We start from the raw sequence: 25188 nt of genomic DNA, 5'->3' as shown, positions 1-25188 counted from the left end.
ATGTCTTAGCATTGAATTACCAATGACAGGCACATTCCCACCCTCGTTTCTAATCCCTTGTGTTAGCATTGAATTACCAACGACAGGCACATTCCCACCCTCGTTTCTAATCCCATGTCTTAGCATTGAATTACCAATGACAGGCACATTCCCACCCTCGTTTCTAATCCCTTGTGTTAGCATTGAATTACCAATGACAGGCACATTCCCACCCTCGTTTCTAATTGTGTTAGCATTGAATTACCTATGACAGGCATATTCCCACCCTCGTTTCTAATTGTGTTAGCATTGAATTACCAATGACAGGCACATTCCCACCCTCGTTTCTAATTGTGTTAGCATTGAATTACCAACGACATGCACATTCCCACCCTTGTTTCTAATCCCATGTCTTAGCATTGAATTACCTATGACAGGCACATTCCCACCCTCGTTTCTAATCCCATGTCTTAGCATTGAATTACCAATGACAGGCACATTCCCACCCTCGTTTCTAATCCCTTGTGTTAGCATTGAATTACCAACGACATGCACATTCCCACCCTTGTTTCTAATCCCATGTCTTAGCATTGAATTACCTATGACAGGCAAATTCCCACCCTCGTTTCTAATCCCATGTCTTAGCATTGAATTACCGACAGGCACATTCCCACCCTCGTTTCGAATCCCACGTGTTAGCATTGAATTACCGACAGGCACATTCCCACCCTCGTTTCTAATTCCATGTCTTAGCATTGAATTACCAACGACAGGCACATTTCCACACTCGTTTCTAATCCCATGTCTTAGCGTTGAATTACCAATGACAGGCACATTCCCACCCTTGTTTCTAATCCCTTGTGTTAGCATTGAATTACCAACGACAGGCACATTCCCACCCTCGTTTCTAATCCCATGTCTTAGCATTGAATTACCAATGACAGGCACATTCCCACCCTCGTTTCTAATCCCTTGTGTTAGCATTGAATTACCAATGACAGGCACATTCCCACCCTCGTTTCTAATCCCTTGTGTTAGCATTGAATTACCAACGACAGGCACATTCCCACCCTCGTTTCTAATCCCTTGTGTTAGCATTGAATTACCAATGACAGGCACATTCCCACCCTCGTTTCTAATCCCTTGTGTTAGCATTGAATTACCAACGACAGGCACATTTCCACCCTCGTTTCTAATCCCATGTCTTAGCATTGAATTACCAATGACAGGCACATTCCCACCCTCGTTTCTAATCCAATGTCTTAGCATTGAATTACCAACGACAGGCACATTCCCACCCTCGTTTCGAATCCCACGTGTTAGCATTGAATTACCGACAGGCACATTCCCACCCTCATTTCTAATTCCATGTCTTAGCATTGAATTACCGACAGGCACATTCCCACCCTCGTTTCTAATTCCATGTCTTAGCATTGAATTACCAACGACAGGCACATTCCCACTCTCGTTTCTAATCCCTTGTGTTAGCATTGAATTACCTATGACAGGCAAATTCCCACCCTCGTTTCTAATCCCATGTCTTAGCATTGAATTACCAACGACAGGCACATTCCCACCCTCGTTTCGAATCCCACGTGTTAGCATTGAATTACCGACAGGCACATTCCCACCCTCGTTTCTAATCCCATGTCTTAGCATTGAATTACCGACAGGCACATTCCCACCCTCGTTTCTAATTCCATGTCTTAGCATTGAATTACCAACGACAGGCACATTCCCACTCTCGTTTCTAATCCCTTGTGTTAGCATTGAATTACCAACGACAGGCACATTCCCACCCTCGTTTCAAATTAAAAATCAAAGACCGCTTAGAACTTGGGTGCACTGAGAGTATAGGAAGCACATTTAAGATCAACTTTTCAAACAAGCTTGGCAACTAATATTGGTTTGCCATTTAATATGCTCATGGAAAACAATGTGATCCACAGTATCATAAGTTTACATCACAGAAAATAGTTTTGATTGTACAATCAATATGCATTGTTTTCCACATTAAACTACCCTGGCACTCAAATCTGTGGATTACTGCAATGGGATGTGTGCAAATTTGGTCATCAGTAATTTTTAATTTCAAGTCAAAACTAATCAGATTTATATACAAACTCATTGAAATGCATTAGCTTTTAAGATATAGGTGAAAAAGGAGTACCATGCGCAGGACGCTGATCGCGATCGCGATGAAGCTAGCCAGGACATGGATACTATTCACAATGCTCGTTTATTTGGAGCACCACCATCTGTGTCTTATTGGACACCACCACCTGGTCGTAATGATACTCTGGATCATTATATAAGTGTGTGTAGACGAGAAATACATACTATGGCAAAATAGCAATATAACTCGTCAGGAACGTGACGCTCTTAATTCTCTTAAGTCACGACGTGATGAGATTGTTATTAAGCCAGCTGACAAGGGTGGAGCAGTGGTGGTTTGGCGTAGAGATTTGTATCTGGTTGAGGCAGAGAGGCAGTTATCGGATACAGACTCCTACCGGGCATTTGATGTGGATCTCACGAATGAAATACAACGGGAAATAGGTGATGTGGTTAATGGCTATATTGCTAAAGGTGATTTGCCGATAGAAGCCAAAAATCTTATAGTGCGCAGACCACGGACATCAGTCTTTTATCTATTACCTAAGATTCACAAGGTAAACAACCCTGGTAGACCCATTGTCTCAGCATGTAATTGTCCGACTGAGCACATAGCTCGATACTTGGATTCAATGTTGAGACCAATTGTTGCGTCACAGCCTACGTATGTTCAGGATACTAATGATGCACTTAGGAAACTAGAGTTATTTTGTTTCACACCGGATAAACCCAGATTTTTGTTTTCTATGGATGTAAAATCCCTTTATACATCTATCCCGCACACTGATGGACTGTTGGCTTTACAGCATTTTCTGAATAAAAGGGCAGTTAAGGATCCTCCAACGTTTGTGTTGGTGCGCTTAGCGGAATTAGTTTTGAACGGGAATTGCTTTTCTTTTAATGGTAAACATTATATACAGAAACGAGGTGTGGCTATGGGCAGTTGTTTTGGTCCGAGCTATGCATGTTTATTCATGTCATATCAAGAGGAGTTAATTTTTTCGTCCTTTCAAGGCACTAAACCTGAATTTTATGTCAGGTACATTGATGATGGCTTTGGTGCCATGTCTAGCAGTCGGGATGAGTTATTACAGTTCATTGACTTTGTGAAGAACTTTAATCCCGCCATACAATACACACATGAGATATCAGAAATAACACTACCATTTCTCGATATTTCTACTAAGGTAGATGGTGATCGCATTTCTACATCAATCTACACAAAACCTACTGATTCACATTGTTATTTACAGTATGAATCATCACATCCTACTAGACTGAAGGACTCCATACCTTACTCGCAGTTACTCCGGGTACGTCGTATTTGCTGCGATGATACTGATTTCCGTAACCAGGCAAGGATTTTATGTGATTATTTCAGAAAACGGGGTTATCCTCGTAATGTCACTGGGAAAGCATTGGCCAAGGTTGTGTCAATGTCAAGAACTGATTGTATTGGTTCTACGGTTTCCCGTGACAATCAGGATCGTGTAATTTTGGCACTTACATACCATCCTTTAAATGTCAGTATTAAAAACATTATGTACAAACATTTTCACATTTTACAGACCAGTGAGGAGACAAGTTCTACGTTTCCACTAATGCCTACTACTGCCTGGCGCCGTGACACTAATTTAAGGAGGTTATTGGTGCATACGGGTGAAAGGGGAGACCCTGAGAAATATGGTTCTGTCCCGTGTAATCGTCCTAGGTGTAATACTTGTCCTTTTATTACAGACACTAATCGTATATTTGGTCCCAAGGGAGATGTTGAGGTCAAATATCCGTTCAGTTGTATCACTATGAATGTTGTATATTGCATTTCATGTATTAGATGCGGTAAACTTTATATTGGTTCTACAGTTCGTCGACTGGGTGATCGGTTTGCTGAGCATCTACGGCAAACTAGACAGAAAAATCGTTATTATCCGGTTTCACTTCATTTTAATTCTAGTGGACATAATATTACAGATATGTCTATTTCTGGTGTATGTGTTGTCAATGGCAACGAAAATCAGCTCAGGCGTGTCGAGGAGGAAACTATATTCCGCCTTGGAACTAAAGAACCCCATGGTATTAACAAACAGTTCAACTCATTTGTTGAGCTCACTACCTAAGGCGCGTTATTTGTTCTATTGTGGATTTTTTTGTGATTCTAACTTATAGTTCATGCGCGTTCTTACGTTCCTATGTTCTACCTGTACGTTATCACACTTGCTTCTATGCTATCGATAAAGAGCCATTGCTCGAAACGTCTAGCTATTTTTAATAGTTATTTAGGACTACGATTACCAAATATTATCTTCAATATATCATAGGTTGTTAATAGATGGATTTCAACGCAAAACTAATTATATCTGCGCATTGTTCCAGGGCACCTATGTACCAAGTTTCATTACAATGTGACAATTAATTTTTTAAAAATTGGTAGAAAAGCAAAAATTTAACGATGCAAATTGGTTAATAACTAACTAGGTCCTCACATTGTCTTATAGCAATGTCTAGAGATATCGTTGGAAAGTTTTTAAACTGTGCAAATTTTAACATAAAACTAATCAGATCTGTGCTATGTCGCATAGCATTTATGTAGTTTCATTGAAATGTGATTAGTACTTGGGATATCGATGGAAAAGCTGAAAATTTATGAACTACACAAATTAGGTAATTACATTTTTTGTAATATTAAGGTTGTAGTAGAGGTTATTGCTATTGCAATTGCATAGCACATTTCTGAAGTAATATACTGTAGAATACTTTATTTTCACCATTTTCGCTGAAGGGATGATTCCGTGAAAATAAAATCTAGCGAATATATTTTTTTCCCTATATTTCACATTAAAATCATCAAAATTCAGTGAAAATAAATTCCATACAAAACGCCCCAAAAGCCTTTTCAGCAAAAATTAATTCCAGCGAAAATAAAGTATTCTACAGTATTCTTTGAATCCCATCAAGTTAGATATTTATATATTCGTCAATCTGTCCGGAGTGATTTCTCAGAGATGGTTGGACAGATTTTTTTGAAATTTGGTACAAAAACATAGTGGTCAACAATACATGTGCACATCAATTTATTTTCCGAATCGATCAAATATGGCTGACTGGCGACCATTTTAATGCCAAAATGCAGTCAAATTCGGTCCTTGTGTGTCTATCATAATTTCTCGGAGATGGCTTGACCAATTTTGTAGAGACTTATGACAAAGAGACCACCCATACAGATGCACAATGTTCTACTTCTTTGAATGATCAAATATGGCCAACTGGCAGCCATTTTGATTGTTAATCATGGCTTTTGTCTATTAATATTTCTCAGAGATGCCTGGACTGATTTAATGATACTAGGCACAAAGACACACTGGTACAGATGCACATTGATTTATTTTTTTCAAAGAATCAATTAATGAGCTCGTTTGCATATTTAATTACTAACTTGAATTCTTGTTAATATCTTGTGAATGTTCCAAATGAGACCAAACTTGGGAGGGACTTGATTTGTCAATATCAAGACGCTATGCAATATCGAGTTTCAATTTAATTAAACAGCTCATTTGCATATTTAATGAATTTTTGTTAATACATTGTGAACTAATCAAATCTGCGCATATGTTCAGAGCATCTATGTACCAAGTTTCATCAAAATCCAACGAGTGGTTCTTTAGATATCAGTGGAACAGTCATAGAACAGCTAAAAATTAGCTAATTATCATGCAAATTAGGTAATTAACGAGCATGGATTTTCACCAAAACCTAATCAAATCTGCGCATATGTTCAGAGCATCTATGTACCAAGTTTCATCAAAAACCGATGTATGGTTCTTGAGATAGCAGTGGAACAGTCGGACACACATACACTAACTGCAAAGACTCCCATTTTGTGCTTCGCACATGGGAGTCAAAAAGCAAGCCAAATAAACTGCATCTCTACCTTAACAGAAAGCTAACCAGGATTCCACCTCCCGATAAACCTTTAAATTAAACCACTTAAATTTTACGTAAATGACTATTTGAAAAAAAAAAAAAGACTTTGATCACATTTGCTTTACCGAAGACGCCTAAACTAAAACTTGCAATCCTTAATATACTGAATTAACATAAGACATATTTTGACCATATTTTTTATTGCATCAAATTCTACAAATAGTATACACATTGATATTGCACAGTCCATATTGTAATTTAAAGCATTTTTTTTATGTCCACTTTGTGAGAAGCTGCCAGGAAGAGGAACAGGTCTTCTGCATATGTATTCTGTATGCACCTGCTTTAGTTTCTCATCAAAACGCTGTAGAAATAAAATGTTCATGTTGTTAACACAATTGCTTTTAAAATTTATCGCATGTACTGTAATGGTCATATCAATTGTTCAAGCATGTATACACCTCACAAAACACGGTACGAGGTAACTTTAATTTCAACCATTTAGGCCAGACTTTTTTGAGGGCGGGAGAAAAAAATAAAATTATTTTTTGTTTCCATTAGATTTGTATGATTTTCAATGAATTGCAAGTGAGATCATTGATCGGAGAGAAGAAATGAAATTTTATTCCATGTATAACCTTGTTTCTCAAAAAAAATGAAGATAAAAATAAGTTTTTTTTTTTAGCAATTTTATGCACTTGCAAGGTGGCGGGTGCGAGAAATTACGCTGAAATAAAATTTTATTTTTATTTCATTTTCGGCTCCTGTTCATTCAGCGGGTTCGCGAAACAAGGGATAATAAAAGTGTGGCCTTAGTTTACCTTTGTAGCATGGTTATATCATTGACTTGGTTACACTCTGGTAAGTAATCACTGAATATTCATATATTCAACACTGTAAAATAAAAATAATTTATAAGATAACAATTTTTATCTGCAATTTACAACATTAATAAGAGCATCTTTACAACAAACCAAGTTTGATCACACAACTTGTCAACTTTGCACATCAGAATCTACGTCACTTCCTGTTGCATTATTGAAGCATTTACAAATTGTTGAGTTAAACTTGCTGTGCAGCACAGTCCTTGGTATAAATTGTTACCCAAATTAATTAAGGGTGGAGCAAAGTGAAGTGCTCTGGGGAAAATCTTTTTTCATGAAATATTTACCTTGTGATAAAGTATTATTTATACATATTCAATCAGTGCACAGGAACAAAGGGAATGCGACACCAGATGTCCTGCAGATAAAAACAAAAAACAGTATAAGTATTGGATAGATAATTGTTCTGCATACTATTGCGCCGCAATTCTGCCTCAGAATGTCAAAATCACAACGGCACAAGAGTTTGAACGATGCTTAAAGCAGGAGGAAGTCGTCACCTGTGTACAAGACAGACTGCCACAGTGCGTTGTTCACAACAAGCTTCTACCTACAAGCCTCTGCATGTATTGTTATAGACGCTTAGGACTAAATTGTTCGTGCATGCACAGGTGGAGACCCCCTGCTTTAAATTTGGATCGAGTGAATGTTCAAATTCCACAATTGTTATTTTAGGTACAAGATATCTGAATAATGTACAGCTACAAACTACTTGCTAAATTTAATGATTTCCTTGGTAGATACAAATATAAATCCCAATCTGCAATACAAAATAAGTTGTCATGGAAATGACGACGAGATATTACTGAAAAGAGTTCATGTGTTAGAACACCATTTTTTCACATGGGAAGCTCCATCTGACCTCAAACACCGAGTTTTATTTTCGTTTACAACAAAATGCGCGCATATAGCACAATTACTTTTCAGTATGTAGTACAACATTTGACATTATGGTTTGTGAAGTCATTTGATTGACACCAAGATTTCACCATCTTTCAGTTGAACAATATCCTTGGATATTGATTACATCAGTCAGGTACTTGCAGTCTAACGTAGATGGTACCCATCAGCAATACAGTGGAATATTTCATATCAAAATTTTTTTTCTTTTAATCTATGAAAGCAAGTAATTTCACTTGGTATATATTTATATAAACAGCCAACAGGTTTTGCATATCTATCATGGACATCGAATTACACCTATTGCAATTTTTAAAAACCACTAAAATTTCAAATGCTATAAATTTACTAGTTTAAATTTTAGTAATACAAGCTAAGATAGTAATCAAATCAACTAGCGTAACATACTCAAAGTCGGCGAGGTTCATGTCAATAAACACAAGCAGCCAAGCTCATTCAGCAAAAACAGTAACTGTCGAGTTCAGATGTCTGCTCACTCATAACCAAAAATGTATTAACACTTGAAAAATTAAACAAAATTGCCACCTGTTCGCTGATTTAAATCAATCATCGTAAAGTAAACTAGATATACAAATTCAGTTATTTATGAATCCGTGTAGTTGGCAACCATTACAATTTTTTGAATTAAGTAGTTCAGATTTTAGGTTAAAAAACTAAGACAGTTTCCAAAAAATAATGTTCATCTTTATCAAAAGTATCATGGCAGTTCTGTGTAATAAAGCACTAATGAATTTCTATTACCCCAGACATGGCAGACTATCACCAAGAAGTTGATATTTGACATACAGACTGAATATTTCTGGTGGTTTCAGATGACTGATAAAGATGTGTATACGCAATACCTCATTTTAACTTCAACTTCCGAATGCAAACAAATTTGTTTGACCCATGTCAAGCGAAGATTCGCCACGGATAGTGAAAAGGTCACAATTTGAATTGCCACAAAAAAGCAAGCGATTTTTGTTGTCATCACAATAGGGTGAACTTGACAGTAATCTGCTTTTATGCACCTAGATTGGTTATGCAAAAGAGCCAGAAGGCTGTACAATTTTGAATACATGCTCATGAACCACGATTTCTGCTTTAGAAATGGACACAAGTGATTATTAGGATATCAAATTAGTTGAAATATTGTAGGGTTGCTCGTGAGAGACCCAATATACATCATGAGCTTAAATGAAACTGGCCCAGTCAACACTTGCAACAGTTGTGGGTGCAGTACATTCAAGAGAAGAGACCTACATTAACAAGGCAACAATGGCCACAAATGTGAATTCTTGAACTGAATGGATAAATACAGTGCATCTGGACCACAATATACATCTTTATGCATAGTTAAATGACCAAATTGGTTGGTTGGTCATTCTTTAAGATACCAGCTTTGACCAGAGCACACAAAATTAACACGCATGTACGACTACAAATCACCACAAAGTATAAATATACTTTAACTCTATTCTCTTTACATGTATCACAAGACCAATTTAACTATCAATATAGAATCACGACTACTGCCACAGCAAGGTCTCTTTAAGCTTATGGACTACCTGCCTACAAACTGCTTGTTCTCAATCATTAACATCATCAGAGTAAATAATATCCCTGAAAACGGCAGTTTTGCCCTAATGTTAAATACAGAAGCAGTTTTTTACAGTTGAGATACAAGTTAATATCCCGCGACGACCGTTTCATTGGACTGAACATATTGCAACAAACCTGTTAAAAATAAAACAAGTTTAAGGTAAAGTGTTAAAATATAAACACTATAAAAACTCTTTAGTCAGATGGAACTCCCATGATAAATTTACAATTTTAAGAGACATTTGATAAAGTCAAAACTACTTACCCTTACCAATGGCATCTTGTGAATTTACATTTTATTTAACACACCTAAGTTGTCAGTGTATAAAGTTTCTTCTTTTAATCTTAAACTGTTACAAGCAGCAATGTTAAAATAGATATTGACTATGAGAGCTAAATGTGGACAGCAGTGAATGAAACAAAACTATACAACTTGCGACAACAAAATACCACATTACCAAAAATCAACTTGTGTTTACTTGCATCCTGCCGATTTTTAGAAAGCACAGCACCATACTATACACACTTTGAAATAGTACTTGAAAACTTTCAACCACAGAGTATAAAATAAACTCCCACAATGATGGAACTGCAAAGCCATTGACAGATGATCCACAAGGCACACAGGATCTGACCCTCCAACATGGTGAATCATGGGCAGAAATCTATAGAGGCATGGTGTTCAAATTCTTAGTACTCAGTCTACATCTGACAATATGGATAAAGAATGTTAACAGCTCTGAACAATTTACGGTCACTTAGGTAGTAGCAACCAATAGTTTCACAAGGCTCGTCTCTTGCATTGAGTTTTGAACATGGCCATTACAACCTCTCAAATTTAGTAACCACGATGCACTCCACAGGGTTTAGTCGTCCTTAGTCTTTGTATAAATTAAAACTCTTTGTCTAAAATAACAAAATTAGGAAATTCAAGACTATCTGAATAACTGACTTGCAGCAATGGCTGAAGTGAGAATTGCATTGCACAACATGGCTAGGCAAGGCAAAATAGGGAATAGAAGTCACAAAATGCAATATACCCGGTATTTTGCACTGGGGTAAAAATTACTGGCTAAAAAAGTCTGGATGGGTAATTGTCTTGTTCTATCTAAACTGATGGAAAAATTCCACACCACATTCAATTCCTGGTGAACTGCTGCACTGATAAAGCAAATCATTTTCTTCTGAGATCATATGTACATCAACTGCATTATATTTTCTAATACATCATAAAGGAAAACACTGCTGTCCACAAAGCTCAAGATACAACATTTCAAGGGGAGATAAACACCAAAGAATTTAAAACTACATGGAGGGGAAAAAGCATGGGAAAATGCCTTTACTACATACCTGCAATAATATGTAATCCTTTTAATATTACTACAGTGAACTTTAATATTTGATGGCACAGTGAGGTTCAATGTTTTGTTTAACAGCTAAGGCGATTACAATCTTGTAGGAATTCTATCTTGAACCTTGCACCATCAGTAGCTAGGTACAAGTATTCGGGCAGGTCAACAACATCATGTCCATGTTTTTCTGCAACTGCTTAGCCAAGAAGCTACTGCAATAATGTGCCTATCTCCTACAATGCACTGCTGAGCTGCCATCACATTACAGATGCAAGAACTGCACACTTCTCATTCATCATTGGACTTCATAAGCGGTTGTCTGACATATCCATGCAAACTACACATGTAGACACTGGCATCAGTGCTCTCACGAAGTTTTTAAGCATATTGGTATGCTTTAATTATTAGGTGAAATATGCTAATTAGGTCAATAGTAATAAATATGCTAATTAGGTCAATAGTAATAAAAATGCTTATTCAAATTATAGCTCAAAATGACTGCAATTTTGACCACTAATTAAGTTGCATTTATAGTATAGTCACTAAGTTACTGTATTCCACTTTTGTATAATTTTTGGTATTAATGTCAAGTTAACCCAAGCACCGATCGATACCTTCATGAAGACAAAATTTAAAGAGTCCTGCTTCTTGATTGACATTTTGATCAAACTTCACTCTCAGGAAAAACTACACTAGTGAAACAATAGTTGCATTATTTTTTTTAGACAAATGCAATACGAAACAGTTAATCAAAAATTCAGTTAAAAGTGAATGGGGTAGTATCTTGTAACAAGTGCTTATTCAAACATGGCGAAACAAATTATTCTAATACTCTAGCAGAATGCACTAATTCTCTTGGCAACTCTAAATCTTTACAGTGCTAATATAAGAAAGTGGATGATACAAATCTTGAGGTCACCAATTTACACATCAAACTTGTTGAGTATAAATAACACCTATGTACATGTTCAAAATTTGCTTTTATACATCTTGTTTGTACACATTTATATTCAATTTTAGGCTGCTTATTTTCATGACGAGAATTACTGTATTGAGAAATTGCAGGGTGGGCAGAAAAATAATTACGATATTTTTAGAGGGTTGCTCTGCACGACTTTGCAAAGAGAAAATTCATTTCATGCTATGCTTTCAGAGAAAAATACTAACTTGTTGCCTATAATTTCAAGTCTTGTGGTTCAAAAAACAGTGCATGCAAGCCACATCTCTAATCCACTATTAGTCAGAAAATATGAACTAAACTAGTCTTACAATCAACCACTCAACGAATATTCAACAAATTTTAAATAGTTGGTAAGTGAACACTCGTGGCGGGGGTGGGATTAAAATTTAGCTCATGCACGTTATCGCGGTACGATTCATACGAATAGGATTTTTTATATCACTTAATTGTAAGATTGATCGTCAAGAGATGAGTTAATAGGGATCATGTACAAGACTATTAGGAGAACAATTACTGAAGAATTATATACTGGTTTATTTCAATTCAACTCTCAATAAAACTAATACAACTATTTTGTCTTTGTTGGTTTAAGATATCAAATAGAAATGACTAACAACGACTTGAATCTCAACAGTAGAGCACTGGTCACGATTGTTATCCACTGCCAAACTTACTTATGGTAAAATATTAAGCGCAATTTTCATGAAAAACAATATTATCCAGCATTTCAATGTCACGATTAACGCATTTGTGATACATCTAAAATTTGAAGACACCTATTACATATAAAAAGGTATTATATACTTAGGAAACACGATTAAATAGTAAATAAAGAATAAAAAAAATTGGCTAACAGAAAGTTTGGCTAACAGAAATACTGATGGCAAGGGTAATGATGCCTTAGAAAACATCGTATTTCTTCGATTGACTTGCATATACAAGCTTCAAAATCAACACTGCTAAGCAGCTACAACAGAAGAAAGTCTGCAGCAAATCCGCAAATCTGGACGTTACTAAAATATCTGTTCAACAAGTATTTATACTTTGGAAATTAATGTTCTTTGAATGTCAGTGCAATCTAATAATGACGCATACGCTTTGAAGCAAAATCATCTTGGCGATCCATTGGGCCTCGTCGATCCATATCCATGCGATCAAAACTTCGTCTTCCTTGCATATCGTCTATACCTCCCCTTGGACCATTGTTGCCACCACCCATTGGACCTGATGGTCCTGAGCGAGACACTAGTGGACTAGGACCTTGACGAGGGGGCTGATCAAACCTAGACTGGCGCTATATATTTTTTTTAATGGTCATCACAACAAGGTATTTGTTCATTACATGTGTAATTTTAGAGTATTCCATTGTCAGTCAATCAGCAACGATGGCGAGAACAGCAACAAAGCACATATGGGGAAAGAAAGAAAATGTGACGTACTTTTCATTAGTAAATAATTACTACCTGTGCAATAGATAAATTATTGTTATTTAGCAGTACAAACCAACCCCATTATTTTCCCAAATAGACAACCAACTTTGCTTGCATACGAACAGACATTCAATCGTGTACCTCAACTACACACAAACTATGGCTGGTTCACTAACAATAGAGTTCAGTTTAATATAAAACCTGTAATTGCATCACATAGATCACGAGTCACTGAGTTTAAGAACTATTAAAGTTTTAACAGGAATACTTAGAACATGTTAGAGATATGGAACTAAGTTTATTAAATGGCCACCAGTCGGCCATTTTAAATACGATCTGCTAATGTGCATGAAACTTTTTGCATGTTTAATGTACATGCCAAGTTTGAACAAAAAATCTATGGACAATCAGAAAGATTGCAGAAAAGTTAAATTTTGATGAATTTTTATTTTTCCTACTTTGAACAGGGACCAACTTCTCTAAACAAGCAGTCAGAGAATAGGAGATCTTCATATACTTATACTGTACAGTCAATCATTAGGGCATCAACTTAGGTCTTCTAGGGGCACAAAATATCAATGCAAGACTAATCTTGTGGCCATTTAAACAATTGCATTTATGAAGTTTGAGCAACATGCACACTAAATTGAATATTTTACAAGATTTTAACAATTTTTTTGATAGACAGACCAGAACTGTTTGCAGGCTGCAAATAAAATTATTGTAAGCACATTGGAGTGTACATAAACCAAAACAATGCAATTATTGTACGCAGGATTTGTTTGAAATGCGACATTGACTATATACTCTCCAGCTATTTTGAGCTGACATAGCTTGGACCAGTGTGCAGTACAGTTCTTAAGGCTTGGTGGGAGCTGCAAAGCTCATTAATACAAGAGAATGTTTATTAAAATCAGTCAATTATTACTTCCAAGTACACTCATTTTCCCCAACAGTTCAGACAAGGTAGCAAGAACAAACTAGTGTTTTTTACAATGTGGTTTTGAGAGAAATCCAAAACCCACATCTCAGTTTATGAGACTAGATTCATTCAAAGATTTATTATACTAGAGTGAAGATGTAAAGTAACTTTCAATACAACCACATGGCATCACAGCCTACAATAGATGAAGCTGACCTGCATGTTCTACACATTTCCCAAATTATGACATAGAAAACAAGTTTCAACGAAATCCATCCATGAATTCCAGAAATGCTCGATATTTAATGATCGTTTAGCACAGAAAAGGCCACCATTTGGCCATTTTGAATAGGATCGTCAAACCAATATATCTGTTTATCTATGACATGATGTATAATGAATATTTAAAATTTGAACATAATCAGTGAAAGCAAGTCAGAGATATGGCACGAGAACCACATTCATTAATACAAAATGGCCGCCAGTTGGCCATTTTGAATCTTATCTGAAACACAAAATTATTTGCATCAAGGTCCCATAATGTCTAATGTATATACCAAGTTTGAACAAAATCCATCTGTAAACAGCCGAGAAATGCTTGATTTTTAGGATTTTTTAACATAAAAATGGCCACCATTCGGCCATCTTGAACAGATAGTGAAACAAATTGACGTGCATATGTATAATATCATGTGTGAAGTTTGATTGTCCAGGCATTTCTAAAATACAGGTCCGGACGCACGCACAGACACACGGAGGTCAAAACACAAGTCCTCGTTTTTGGACTGTCCGAATGGGGACTAATAAACCTGTCCACCCAATTATCAATGTCAGACGAGCAGTATTATTGCTAATAAAATCTGAAAATCTTCAAGAAGTTTCACACACCAAGATGTTAAATTAACCTTATAAATTTACAGTCAACCATGTTCGCTTTTCCTCTCTCTCGCGCACACACACACACACACGCGCACACACACACACACAAATACACGCGATACACACGCGATACTATCAATTGCATAAATATGACAGACAGGTTATGGAGGAGCAAAGCTACCTACAACACTCCATTCATGTGTACCATGTATACATAAGACAGATTGACAACACTTGTTACACTGTTGGCATGATCAATGACAAGTTGTTTTTTATCCACCAAATGGTCTTTTATTCATACTGCTGTAACATTTAACTGGCCATGTTGTATTAATACGGCCTTTACAGTGTTATAACTTAATGTCATGCAAATCACTTGAGAAAGGTTTTAGTGGAAGACTGTAATCTCTATTTGAATTCCATACATATCATTTAATTTGGCAGATGCATTTTCTAATTAAACAAGGAACACATGAAATAATTCATTGAACTAGCGTAATTGAATTCTGGCACCTTTGGTACTGAATAAATGTATCAGTGTTCTCCCAGAAAAATTGCATACAGCATCGTTCAATTTACACAATAGTTTATGTTATGCAAAATTGGTTCCATTGTATATCGAAAATTTTACAGTTGGGTCCCTGACTCTAATGCCCCGAGAACCCCCTGTGTATATAAAGGAAAATACACTGGCTAGTCCAGTTAATTTTCACATGTACACAACGATACATTTAAAGCTTGATTTTTATTGCAGAATACATTTGGAAATGCACTTGGACCTATTCAAATATTGAGCAGCCAAGAAAACTACCGAAGCAATGACTGTATCAGAAGAATTTTTAGCTGCGTTGCCAATCTGTCTTGGTAATTGAACCAAAATATTGATTTTTTTTATTATGTGAATATGTTGTATGGCCAGCATCGATAGGAAATAAGCATGACTGTTTTCATTAAGTCGCATACATGTACAGTTCCTTCCATTCTACACTTAACTGTAGAGATACCCACTGACAACACAACACAGTTGCAACATGCACACAACGTTTATCCCATCCCCAGACAAATTTATATAAATTTATTATTTGTTGAAACAAGATTGGTAACAAGACTAGTATTAAGTACAAACTGAATGGTAACTACAGTGTCGTAAAAGTATGCCGACTGGCATGTAACTGTAAAGACTAGGGTTATACGATCAATGAAGCACGACATTTACAGCATTTGAAAAACAATTTTATGTATAGTAGTTTCATGCTAAAATGACAGAATGTTCCAACCAAACAACCTTGAATCTTTATTGCAGCATCTCAATACAACAAATAATTTCACCAGACCAATGTTATTTAACACTGATGGTGTTCATCGCGCATCCTTACAACAGATAACTTGAATGCACAAGGTCTAACAATGGCAGCTTTGATAATTTATTTGAAGTATATTTAAAAAAAAATACAAGATAATTTTATTTTCATGTAAATAGCATTTAAATTTTTGTTTATCCAACACGGGATATGAACAGAGAAAACACTGCATGCTGTGAACTTTGAAGTAGTGTAGATTACCCAACAGATGTATTATTTACAAATATTTTACTACATTTTATGTATCATTTTATTGACGTGTTTATACAACAGCTATTAAAACCTCAGGTGGTGAAAAGAAAAGGCCATCATACAAATTTTCTCTATCGTGCCTTTACTGTCAAAATCATTTGCACATGTCACTTAGTCTAATTATTCACACACACACACACACACACAGTAAAGAGTTGATGAAGTGTTGCTGCAGGAGGGGATGACATGTTGAACACAGAATCCATTTCTCTACATGTACAAAAGAACTGCAAAGTGATAAACTGAGATGCAAGATAGGAGTGTCAGCAATATTTGCACATCTAATGTGCAGATAAACCTAAAACATCACTAAACGATGGCGATAAAATCTTCATACTTGAAATTGAATATTTATGTAATCATAAAAAAATATACCTCCTAAGATCCATAAACAAACAAGGATTGCATTCAAAAGTTTCATGTATTTTTGATAAAAAAAGGTTACTTTGCATATTTTATTTTATTCAAAACGCTTGTATGAAAATGATTTGTCTAAATGAACATGGAAACTGCTTAATTTTGGGATCATCACTTGCCTGTGCAGTACAAGTTAATGACAGAATACAAGAAATAAAAGTTCCTTGAAAAATTCATCATTAAAAGATTTGATAAAGTGAAAAGATACAGTCTTGCAGGAAAAAAACTATTATTCAAGCAAAAGGTGAAAAACTTGTAGCTACGTTTTAATATTGTTAGTGTTTTTTATTTGCCATTTAGACTCTCGGAACGCATTATTACAATGTGCAACTTTAGCACTAAACTGTTGGCCAAAAGACCATAGTTTGCCCGACATGTGATGTTTCACTAAAAATTTCTTGCCACTCGTGGAGGGATTAACTCTGTTATTTATGCAACAAAGAATGAACTACGAGAGCTGATTTGACCTGTAGTGAAAGTATTGATTATTTAGTAGCAGATGTTTGTCTTTTAACACGTTTTGCATCACAACTTCAATGGAATAACACAGCCTATGTGATCAAGGTTACTTCATGAGAAACCAAAGAGAAAACTTTTCACTGGATGGTAAACTACAAGCGTTTGAGGGGATTAATCAAAATGCTTGTTATAAAGCTAGTGTTTAAATAATTGAATAAAACAAATTGAATTAAAAAGTAGTTTTTTTACCAGTAACAGTTGGTAACATACTAGCAAGCATTTTTTTGATATGCACTTTAAAACATTTGCTTTGTATTTGTCAGTCTATACAGATTCAGTTATATATGATTGTAAAATTGACTTGCTGATTGACACAAGGTTGTCATTTATGAAGTATACTACTGAATAACGCTTGCATTTTTTTGACTAGCTTTGATGTACGGCAAACAGTTGTACATTGCATTTCATTCTGTATGTGATACAAAAAGAAATTGTGATAAAAAAGAAGCGACTCGATGCCACAAACTAAGCCTCAAAGTATTCACTGTTTGGTAGGAACATTATCTCAAGTTACCTAGAATCAATGCTAGAAAATTAAAGAGAATGCATTACCGGTCCTCCAAGTGGGCTTTGAACACTCATCAATGAAGCTGGACTGCCTGAATTATTTAATCCTCTTTGTGAACCCATCAAGCTTTGTGGGCCACCGGATGAGTTTCCACCTCCTCCTGCACCGCTAGCAGAACCTCCACTGTTATTGCCACCAACACTGCCTCCACCACCCATATTACGCAAGGCCTCTTGCTGCAGTAACAAAAACAATTGTAATGCAACTGATTTTATTTATTACACACTACTGGCTAAATACACGATATAAATTATGTACAATGAAGGACACTCATAACTTCAGGAAACTGGTGAATACAAAAACATTTTGTATTATTTCTAGTAGTCTATTCGGGATACTAAATTCAGAAAATGGTTGCCCTGGGACACATTTGAAAAAAATGAATTTTAAGATGTAATTTCTATAATATTAAAAACTGGTAGGTGAATCAACCAGACTCTGGAGAGCACTGTCCAGGTACAGAGACAAAAAAAATGCATGGTACACACTTTTGTATAAATAAATTACCTTGTTATAGCCCATTGATCTTGACTGGATAATATGAAATGAAAAAAAAACTTATCAATATCTGCCAAGGAACACTATTTTGAGACAGGACAGTGATCTCCAGACAGGTTTTTAGTAAACTGAGCATTTGCTAACTGAACATCACAACATATCAACAAAATGTTTACTTTCACTATCTGTTACAGCAACCCTTTGATAAATCGCTAATGGCTGAATGACCAAACATATAATCTATATCATTACGTGATTTAGCAGACACATTTGTAACTTGTGTTTAAATAATTTAGAAAACACTCTATGGCAATAAACTTTTCTGGAATTCACAACAAATAATGAGATAAGTAATAAGTAACTAATAAAGTTGGGATTGAAACAACCGCCAACACATTTCCCACATTTAACCTGTCAGTGGACTGTAGTTCTATTCAAAATAACATTTCATCATTGTGACAAACTTTTTTTTTGTGCTAAATGTAAAAATTTGCTTTAACACTTTATAAAGACACTAAATGTTGATGCATTATTTCAAGAAAATACACACTAACACCATATGTGAAAAACAGACTAATTCTTTTTAGGCAAATTTTACACTGATATCAATGCTATTTACCCATGACACAATACCTGTTTTTTTCTGCTTCAATGTATGGCATTTACATAATTTTTTTTTATAATTTAGGAGAAAGCAACTAGATTCCCTCGTTTGTCAGGCAGCCAAAAAAGTGGATAAATTGGGGGAAGAAAAAAGGCATAGTATTTTGCGACAATAGAAACTGGTATATGCTTAATGAAAAATATGCAAACGAAAATTCATTACTGCACAACTTTTCCCCTACTGATACTGTATTTTTTTATATATAATATATACTTGTTTTGTACCTGTAAAAACATTTGTCTTTTCATATCATCTTGTTGCAATGCTTGATCTCTCTGTAAAACCATGTCATCAGGCCTCCGTCTCATCAAAGACTCTTGTTGCATGCGCAAGTCACTATCACGACGCCTCATCATATCTTCCTGCTTGGCAGCCATTTCTCTTCGGCGTTGTTCTTCCCTCATCTTGAACTCTTCTTGACGCCTAAAATGTGACAAAGGCATCTAAGATCAGCACTTTAAGAACTATGAGCAGTTTGAGCCTAATTTAAGCATTGTGAAAGAACTTTCTAAGGTATGCATTTGAAAAAAATATGACAAAATTGAATATTGAATTTTAGAAATGTTAGAATTAGAATTCAAATATGGCTTTTTTATTTATGTCAGAGCGAAATTTTGTGATATGAAGAAATCTCACTAAAAACCTCTGAAAATGCAAATTTTAACAATTTTCCTTGAATTCTCGTATCCATGACATGAACTAATCAAGTAAAGGAAACAAGAATCTTCAATTCTGATTGAAAATTGCTGAATTACCTTCTTTCCATATCTCTACGATTTTCTTCCAATCTTCTAAGTTCTTCTTGCCTTCTCATAAGATCTGTTGACAGACAACACAGACAAGCGAGTTGGTATATTGTATCATACTATAAGGTTATTACGAAGAAACCTCAAAGTATGCACGAAGACAGCACAGCAGTAGTATCGATCGACACGCAGTGGAGGTCGATGCGACAGCGTACTGACTGAGTGCATACTTTGAGGTATCCTCATAATAACCTTATTATACATCTTTTCCTACCGAGGATACATCATGGGGATGCCAAAATCTGAAAAGTTTACAACAGAATCAGCGAACTTCTTTGTATGGAGTCCGGTCAAATCCTGGTGGCAGCCATGTTTGTTTTTATTATTAGATGAAACTTGTGCGTGTAATCATTCCTTATTTGGAATTCGCGTTTTCTAACATGGTAGGATAAAAATACCCCGTAAAATACGGCACGCTGTAACTTGTGGCGTTACAGTGACAGATGTATAATAATAATACTGGATTTGGCCAATAACGATGTTGATATATTCAAAGCCAGTACAGAGTTGCAGACAAGTTATGTTATTATACCGACACGCAAAGCATGAAAGAAAAAGGTTGCTACGGTAACATGATCGTTCAGTGCGCGACTTTGGGTCAAACTTCGGTCATCACACACACTAGATGTCTCCAGCGTCACAGCTCAGCAAGTTTCGCAAAGTACTTTAAATTTCAATTGTGCTCCAAAACAATGTCGCTGATCACTCATCGTGTGTTGTGGTCATGTCATGATGCACCCCGTTTCGAGTTGCTTTTCCTTCTCAGTGCATGCCCTTGCTCGTGACAAATGCGATCTCTCACTAATGTATCAAAACACTTTGGATTTATACTTTGCGTGATTATATTTGGTCAACGCAAAACATTGTTTTCTCTAAACATTTTCTGAGACTGTTTTTATCAGTGCCGAGTTATTTTTCCAGACAAGATGGGCTTCGTGATATCTGCCACAACATTGCTCGGGCGATCTTTTGGTCCACATTTTTCTAGAAAAACAAGCAGCCTATCGACTTTGATAGCTCCGCTGTTACCAATGCACATTTCAATTAAAGTACAGAAGATATCATTAGATTTTTTAAGTGTATTCCGATAGTCTGTAAAAAGTAAAGTTGTACCTACCCTGTCTCATTAACATCGCCTGACGTTCACCAGCTGCAGACTCCATCTCGCAATCCAACTTATCACGACCATCCATTTGTTGTTTCTTCAATAATTCTAATTGTTCTTGTTCATATTCATACTGTTGTTTCCACTTACAGGACCATTCATATTCAAAGGAACCCGGAGCAGCAAATCTAGGAATACCTTCTCTTTCTCTGAATTGGAAATACGAGTAAATAATTTTAGTTTCCAGGAAGGGTATCCATGTGATGCAGTTTTTAAAGGGTGGCAGACAAACCCACCTTCCCCATAACATCAATGCAATTGTTAATTATACACAAATAGGTCATTTTGCATAGGTTCATATCACAACCCTAATGCAGTTTCTAATGCAAACATTTTTAACTTACTTGTGATAAGTAGCATTTTTTTGAACATTTTTTTCTGGTAAACCATCTTCTTCATCTTTTTGGTCGAGTGGTTCTACAATGATGGGCTTTGGGGTGCTGGAAAATAAATACAGTACTGTCAAATTTTAGCTCACCTATACCAATAATTAGTCATAGATAAAAGTTGACACGTCCTGTCAATTTGACACAGACAGTGGAAAATAAAAATACGTACGTGGTAAGAACAAAGCAGCCCTCTTTACACCTTTTCAGTGCATTTTGTGCACCAGGTTTTCGTGAGAACTCTACAATTCCATCACCAGTTGGTCTACCACGATCATCAACAATAACAACAGCTCTTTCAATTACACCAAATTGTGAGAAAGCTTGTTCCAGGAGTTCATTGGATACAACTGGGTGCAAATTACGAATGCGTAGAGCTGCCCCATGCGTAGCAAATCTGACACGTAAAACTCTACCCCTTCTTGTGGATCCATCTAGTTCAGATTTTGCCATTTCTGCATTTAGTCTTGTATCCTATAATATTGAAAATGGACTATATAACATTATAAAAATTTGACCACTTTTTGCTGGCCTTTGGTCACTCTCACTATAACTTAAATCATAATCTTGCCTATCTAGCAGTGCTTCTAAATTTCAATTGTACATAACCCTCTTCAAGAAACTTATTTGGATGGGCAGATACAATTATATCAGCGAGACCACTTGATTACAAACACGTACACTAAAAAAATGCAGTCCCTTACCCCTTTGCTATCATCGTTTTACAGGCCAAATTGTGGCTCCACTGGAGTCCCTAATAAACCCATCTGGACTGAACGAACGAAATCAAAAATTCATAGAAAATTAATCATTTTTTGGACTTTCTTTCATTGCCTGATTAAATTGCTACATTCAAATACATACTACACATGCAAAATAAAAATTATCCAGCACTATTTTCATCGATATCACTGCTAATCTTTTGTCTTCTAAAACATTCAAATAAATATGTAATTAGCTAGTTGGTCAGTAGCTCTGTGAATGTGGAGGCGCTCCTATTCATCGGGACCTTATCTGCGCCCCAATACACAGCCCTGTGAACGACCATAGGCATTTTCAAAAACACTACACATGTCATATAAAATGTCTCATTTCGGGACGAATTCATACCTCTTTGCACCAAAAGCAGCGTCGATCACCTTAACATACTGTAATGAACACTCGGTTGTTGAATTGATGTACTGTAGGGAAGTTTTGGATGTTAAAACAGACTATTGCCCAAAATGCGTATACACAGTACTTAAGTATATAAACAGACGCCATTTTGGTCACGTGATAAAACTTTACTATGACTTTACTATGAATGACGAAAACGTGTTTTCTATGAGGAAAATCAATATAAAACTTGTTTTACAAATAATTGTTGTGGTTTTTGACTAAAATGTTTAAATTTTCAGTTATTTTCAAGAAAAAATACTTTAATTTTAAAAAGTAATATAATATTTTGTTATCCATCATGCTTGGCAGAATAAAGTATACTAAATCTTAATGATGGAGGTTATAGCTGCTACAGATGTGTCTCAAATATATACAGCTCAACACAACATGTGTGATCAAAGATGGGTGGAGACTGCTCAGCATGATGGGTTTTTAAAATTAAAAATAAATAAAAATAAATTAAATTTTAGTTATAATACATCATTTATTTATGTTAATTTTCAAAACAAATACACAATAAATGAATAATAAATTCATGAAATATTTATTGAACAGTTGTATTTATGTTTCTTTATAGTGTTCGTTGAATGGGATTCGATGAAAGTACATGCAGATTTCTTTTTCGCGGCTGTGACGTCAAGAAAAAGTTGTATCACGTGATCACCGTTAATCAATTAAGTCACGCGTGATTCAAGATGGCTGCCACAGTTTGTTGACAAATGCGAGTTTGACGACAAAACGTGAATTTTTCCACTTTATAATTGTCAAGACATGCGCAAGGTACAAACCGAGTGTTCATTAAATGTTATTGAAACGATCGGTGCCATTTACTGATGGAGGATGGTTAAGTTTCTGGAAAAAAATGTAATTTTCCATGCCACATCCGCTGGGGATGTGGGGGTTTTAGAAAATCATAGTGACCGTTCACATGGCTGTGTTGGGGTGGCGTATGAAGCCCAATGTAAATATCACCCCTACACAGCCATGTACGCAGGGCTAGTTGGTCAGCAATCATTTTATTTAAATATTTAAGGCACCACTCAAATTCTATAATCACAGAAAAAAAAAAAAATCAATCCTAATAATGTACACTTGGTAATTTTTACACACATCAGATCACATCAGTTTACAGAGGGATTCTGACACTGAGCTATGTATGTAATCACTAGACCAACATTGCCAGGACAAATCGCAACAAAACCAGACATAAAAAACCTCTTTCGACTTTCTGTTCCAGTACATCGGTGAGAAAGTGAAGTAATGATTCAGATTACAGACAATTATTTTATTTATGGTTTAGTTGTAACTACACCACATGCTTTTGATTGAATAGATAGATATTATGAGACAGCATGCATTTATGATTTAATTTAAATGAAACCAAACTCCAAATTGGTTAGTTTTACAAGCTTGATTTTCACTATAAATAATACCTTTGTCTTGAACAGTTAACAAAGCAACTACAACAGACAAAAGATGGGACAATAAAAAAATTGTACACTGACGTCATTGTTTTTTTTATTTAATTTGGTACCCCATCGAACTGGAAATGTTTCGCGATTGAGTACAATGACATTTTACAGAGAGGTACACATTTTACATCGCATCACGAGTACAACTCACATAACTGACTATCACACTTCCGTATAAGCTGTAATTCAATTGTATTGTCATCAGCAAAACCACGCTGTAAATCGTGAGGCCGCCATGTTGGAATTGGCGACACGACACTGACAGACGTTTTTCAAACGTCATTTTTACAAACAAATGAAATATAACACCAACAATTAGTGTAAAGGACATCCACAGCCAATTCAGAAAGAAAACCCAATACATCATCTACTTGAACTTTCTGCACGTATTACTCTTGTCAGAAAAAAATGGCGTATAAAACGAGAAGGTAGCACGGCCTCGATTCGAACAAAGCCGACCACAAACTCACCAATCTGATGAAACCAAATCCACGCTCTTTGTTGAGGTACACCTCAGAAACATCGCCGTACTTTTTAAACATCTTTTTGAATTCTTCTTCGTCCGTATCGTTTGTAAGGTTTCCCACAAAAAGGCGACATCGTCCAGAGAATTTCTTCTCCACTTTTTGTTGCACTGGGTTGTCTTCACCACCAACATCTGACGGCAAGCTCTCATCAACGACAGGCTGTTCTTGTTTTTGATGTGGTCTTGCGTGTTTGCCCTTGTTCCTGTCCATATTACCACCTTTGTGGTTTGAGGAGCCTCCTTGATTGTGCTTGTTTCCTTGACCCGGCATTTGCTTGCTGTAAGACATGTAGCTCTGACAAAATTTAAACCAACAATGAGAGAAAATAATTTCAACACAAAGCGAGCTTGCTCAACCGCTATGAATAAATGGCTTGGTCATGTGACTTACTTCCGACTTTAGCCGGAGTTACCCGAAGTCGAACACTTCCTTTGTATTTGTAAAATAATC

At 35.9% G+C, this 25188-nt stretch overlaps 1 protein-coding gene across 3 annotated transcripts; it reads right to left on the bottom strand.

The window, feature by feature from the left end:
* Positions 1-6196: 6196 nt before the first annotated feature.
* Positions 6197-25129, bottom strand: LOC100371475 (uncharacterized). 3 transcript variants are annotated; one of them, XR_438456.3, is made up of 11 exons: positions 24682-25129; positions 21754-22055; positions 21540-21635; positions 21148-21344; positions 19980-20043; positions 19449-19647; positions 18570-18593; positions 18047-18238; positions 7187-7257; positions 6837-6909; positions 6197-6379 (listed from the first exon to the last, which is right to left on the bottom strand). XR_438456.3 is itself a non-coding variant. In XM_002738009.4 (9 exons), exons 1-9 carry the CDS (start codon positions 25024-25026, stop codon positions 12793-12795), a joined length of 1635 nt encoding a protein of 544 aa, XP_002738055.1. In that variant the 5' UTR covers positions 25027-25129; the 3' UTR covers positions 12225-12792. The 3 variants fall into 3 exon arrangements, 2 of the variants coding, with proteins under 2 accessions (XP_002738055.1, XP_006820520.1); XM_002738009.4 differs by lacking the exons at positions 6197-6379; positions 6837-6909; positions 7187-7257 and adding an exon at positions 12225-13008; XM_006820457.3 differs by lacking the exons at positions 6197-6379; positions 6837-6909; positions 7187-7257; positions 18570-18593 and adding an exon at positions 12225-13008.
* Positions 25130-25188: the final 59 nt, after the last annotated feature.

The sequence above is a fragment of the Saccoglossus kowalevskii genome, chromosome 11 (genome assembly GCF_978046115.1).
Source record: "Saccoglossus kowalevskii chromosome 11, keSacKowa6.1, whole genome shotgun sequence".
NCBI classification, from domain to species: Eukaryota; Metazoa; Hemichordata; class Enteropneusta; family Harrimaniidae; genus Saccoglossus; species Saccoglossus kowalevskii.
The sequence above is the reverse complement of the archived record's forward strand: the minus strand, read 5'-3'. Positions and strand labels throughout refer to the sequence as shown.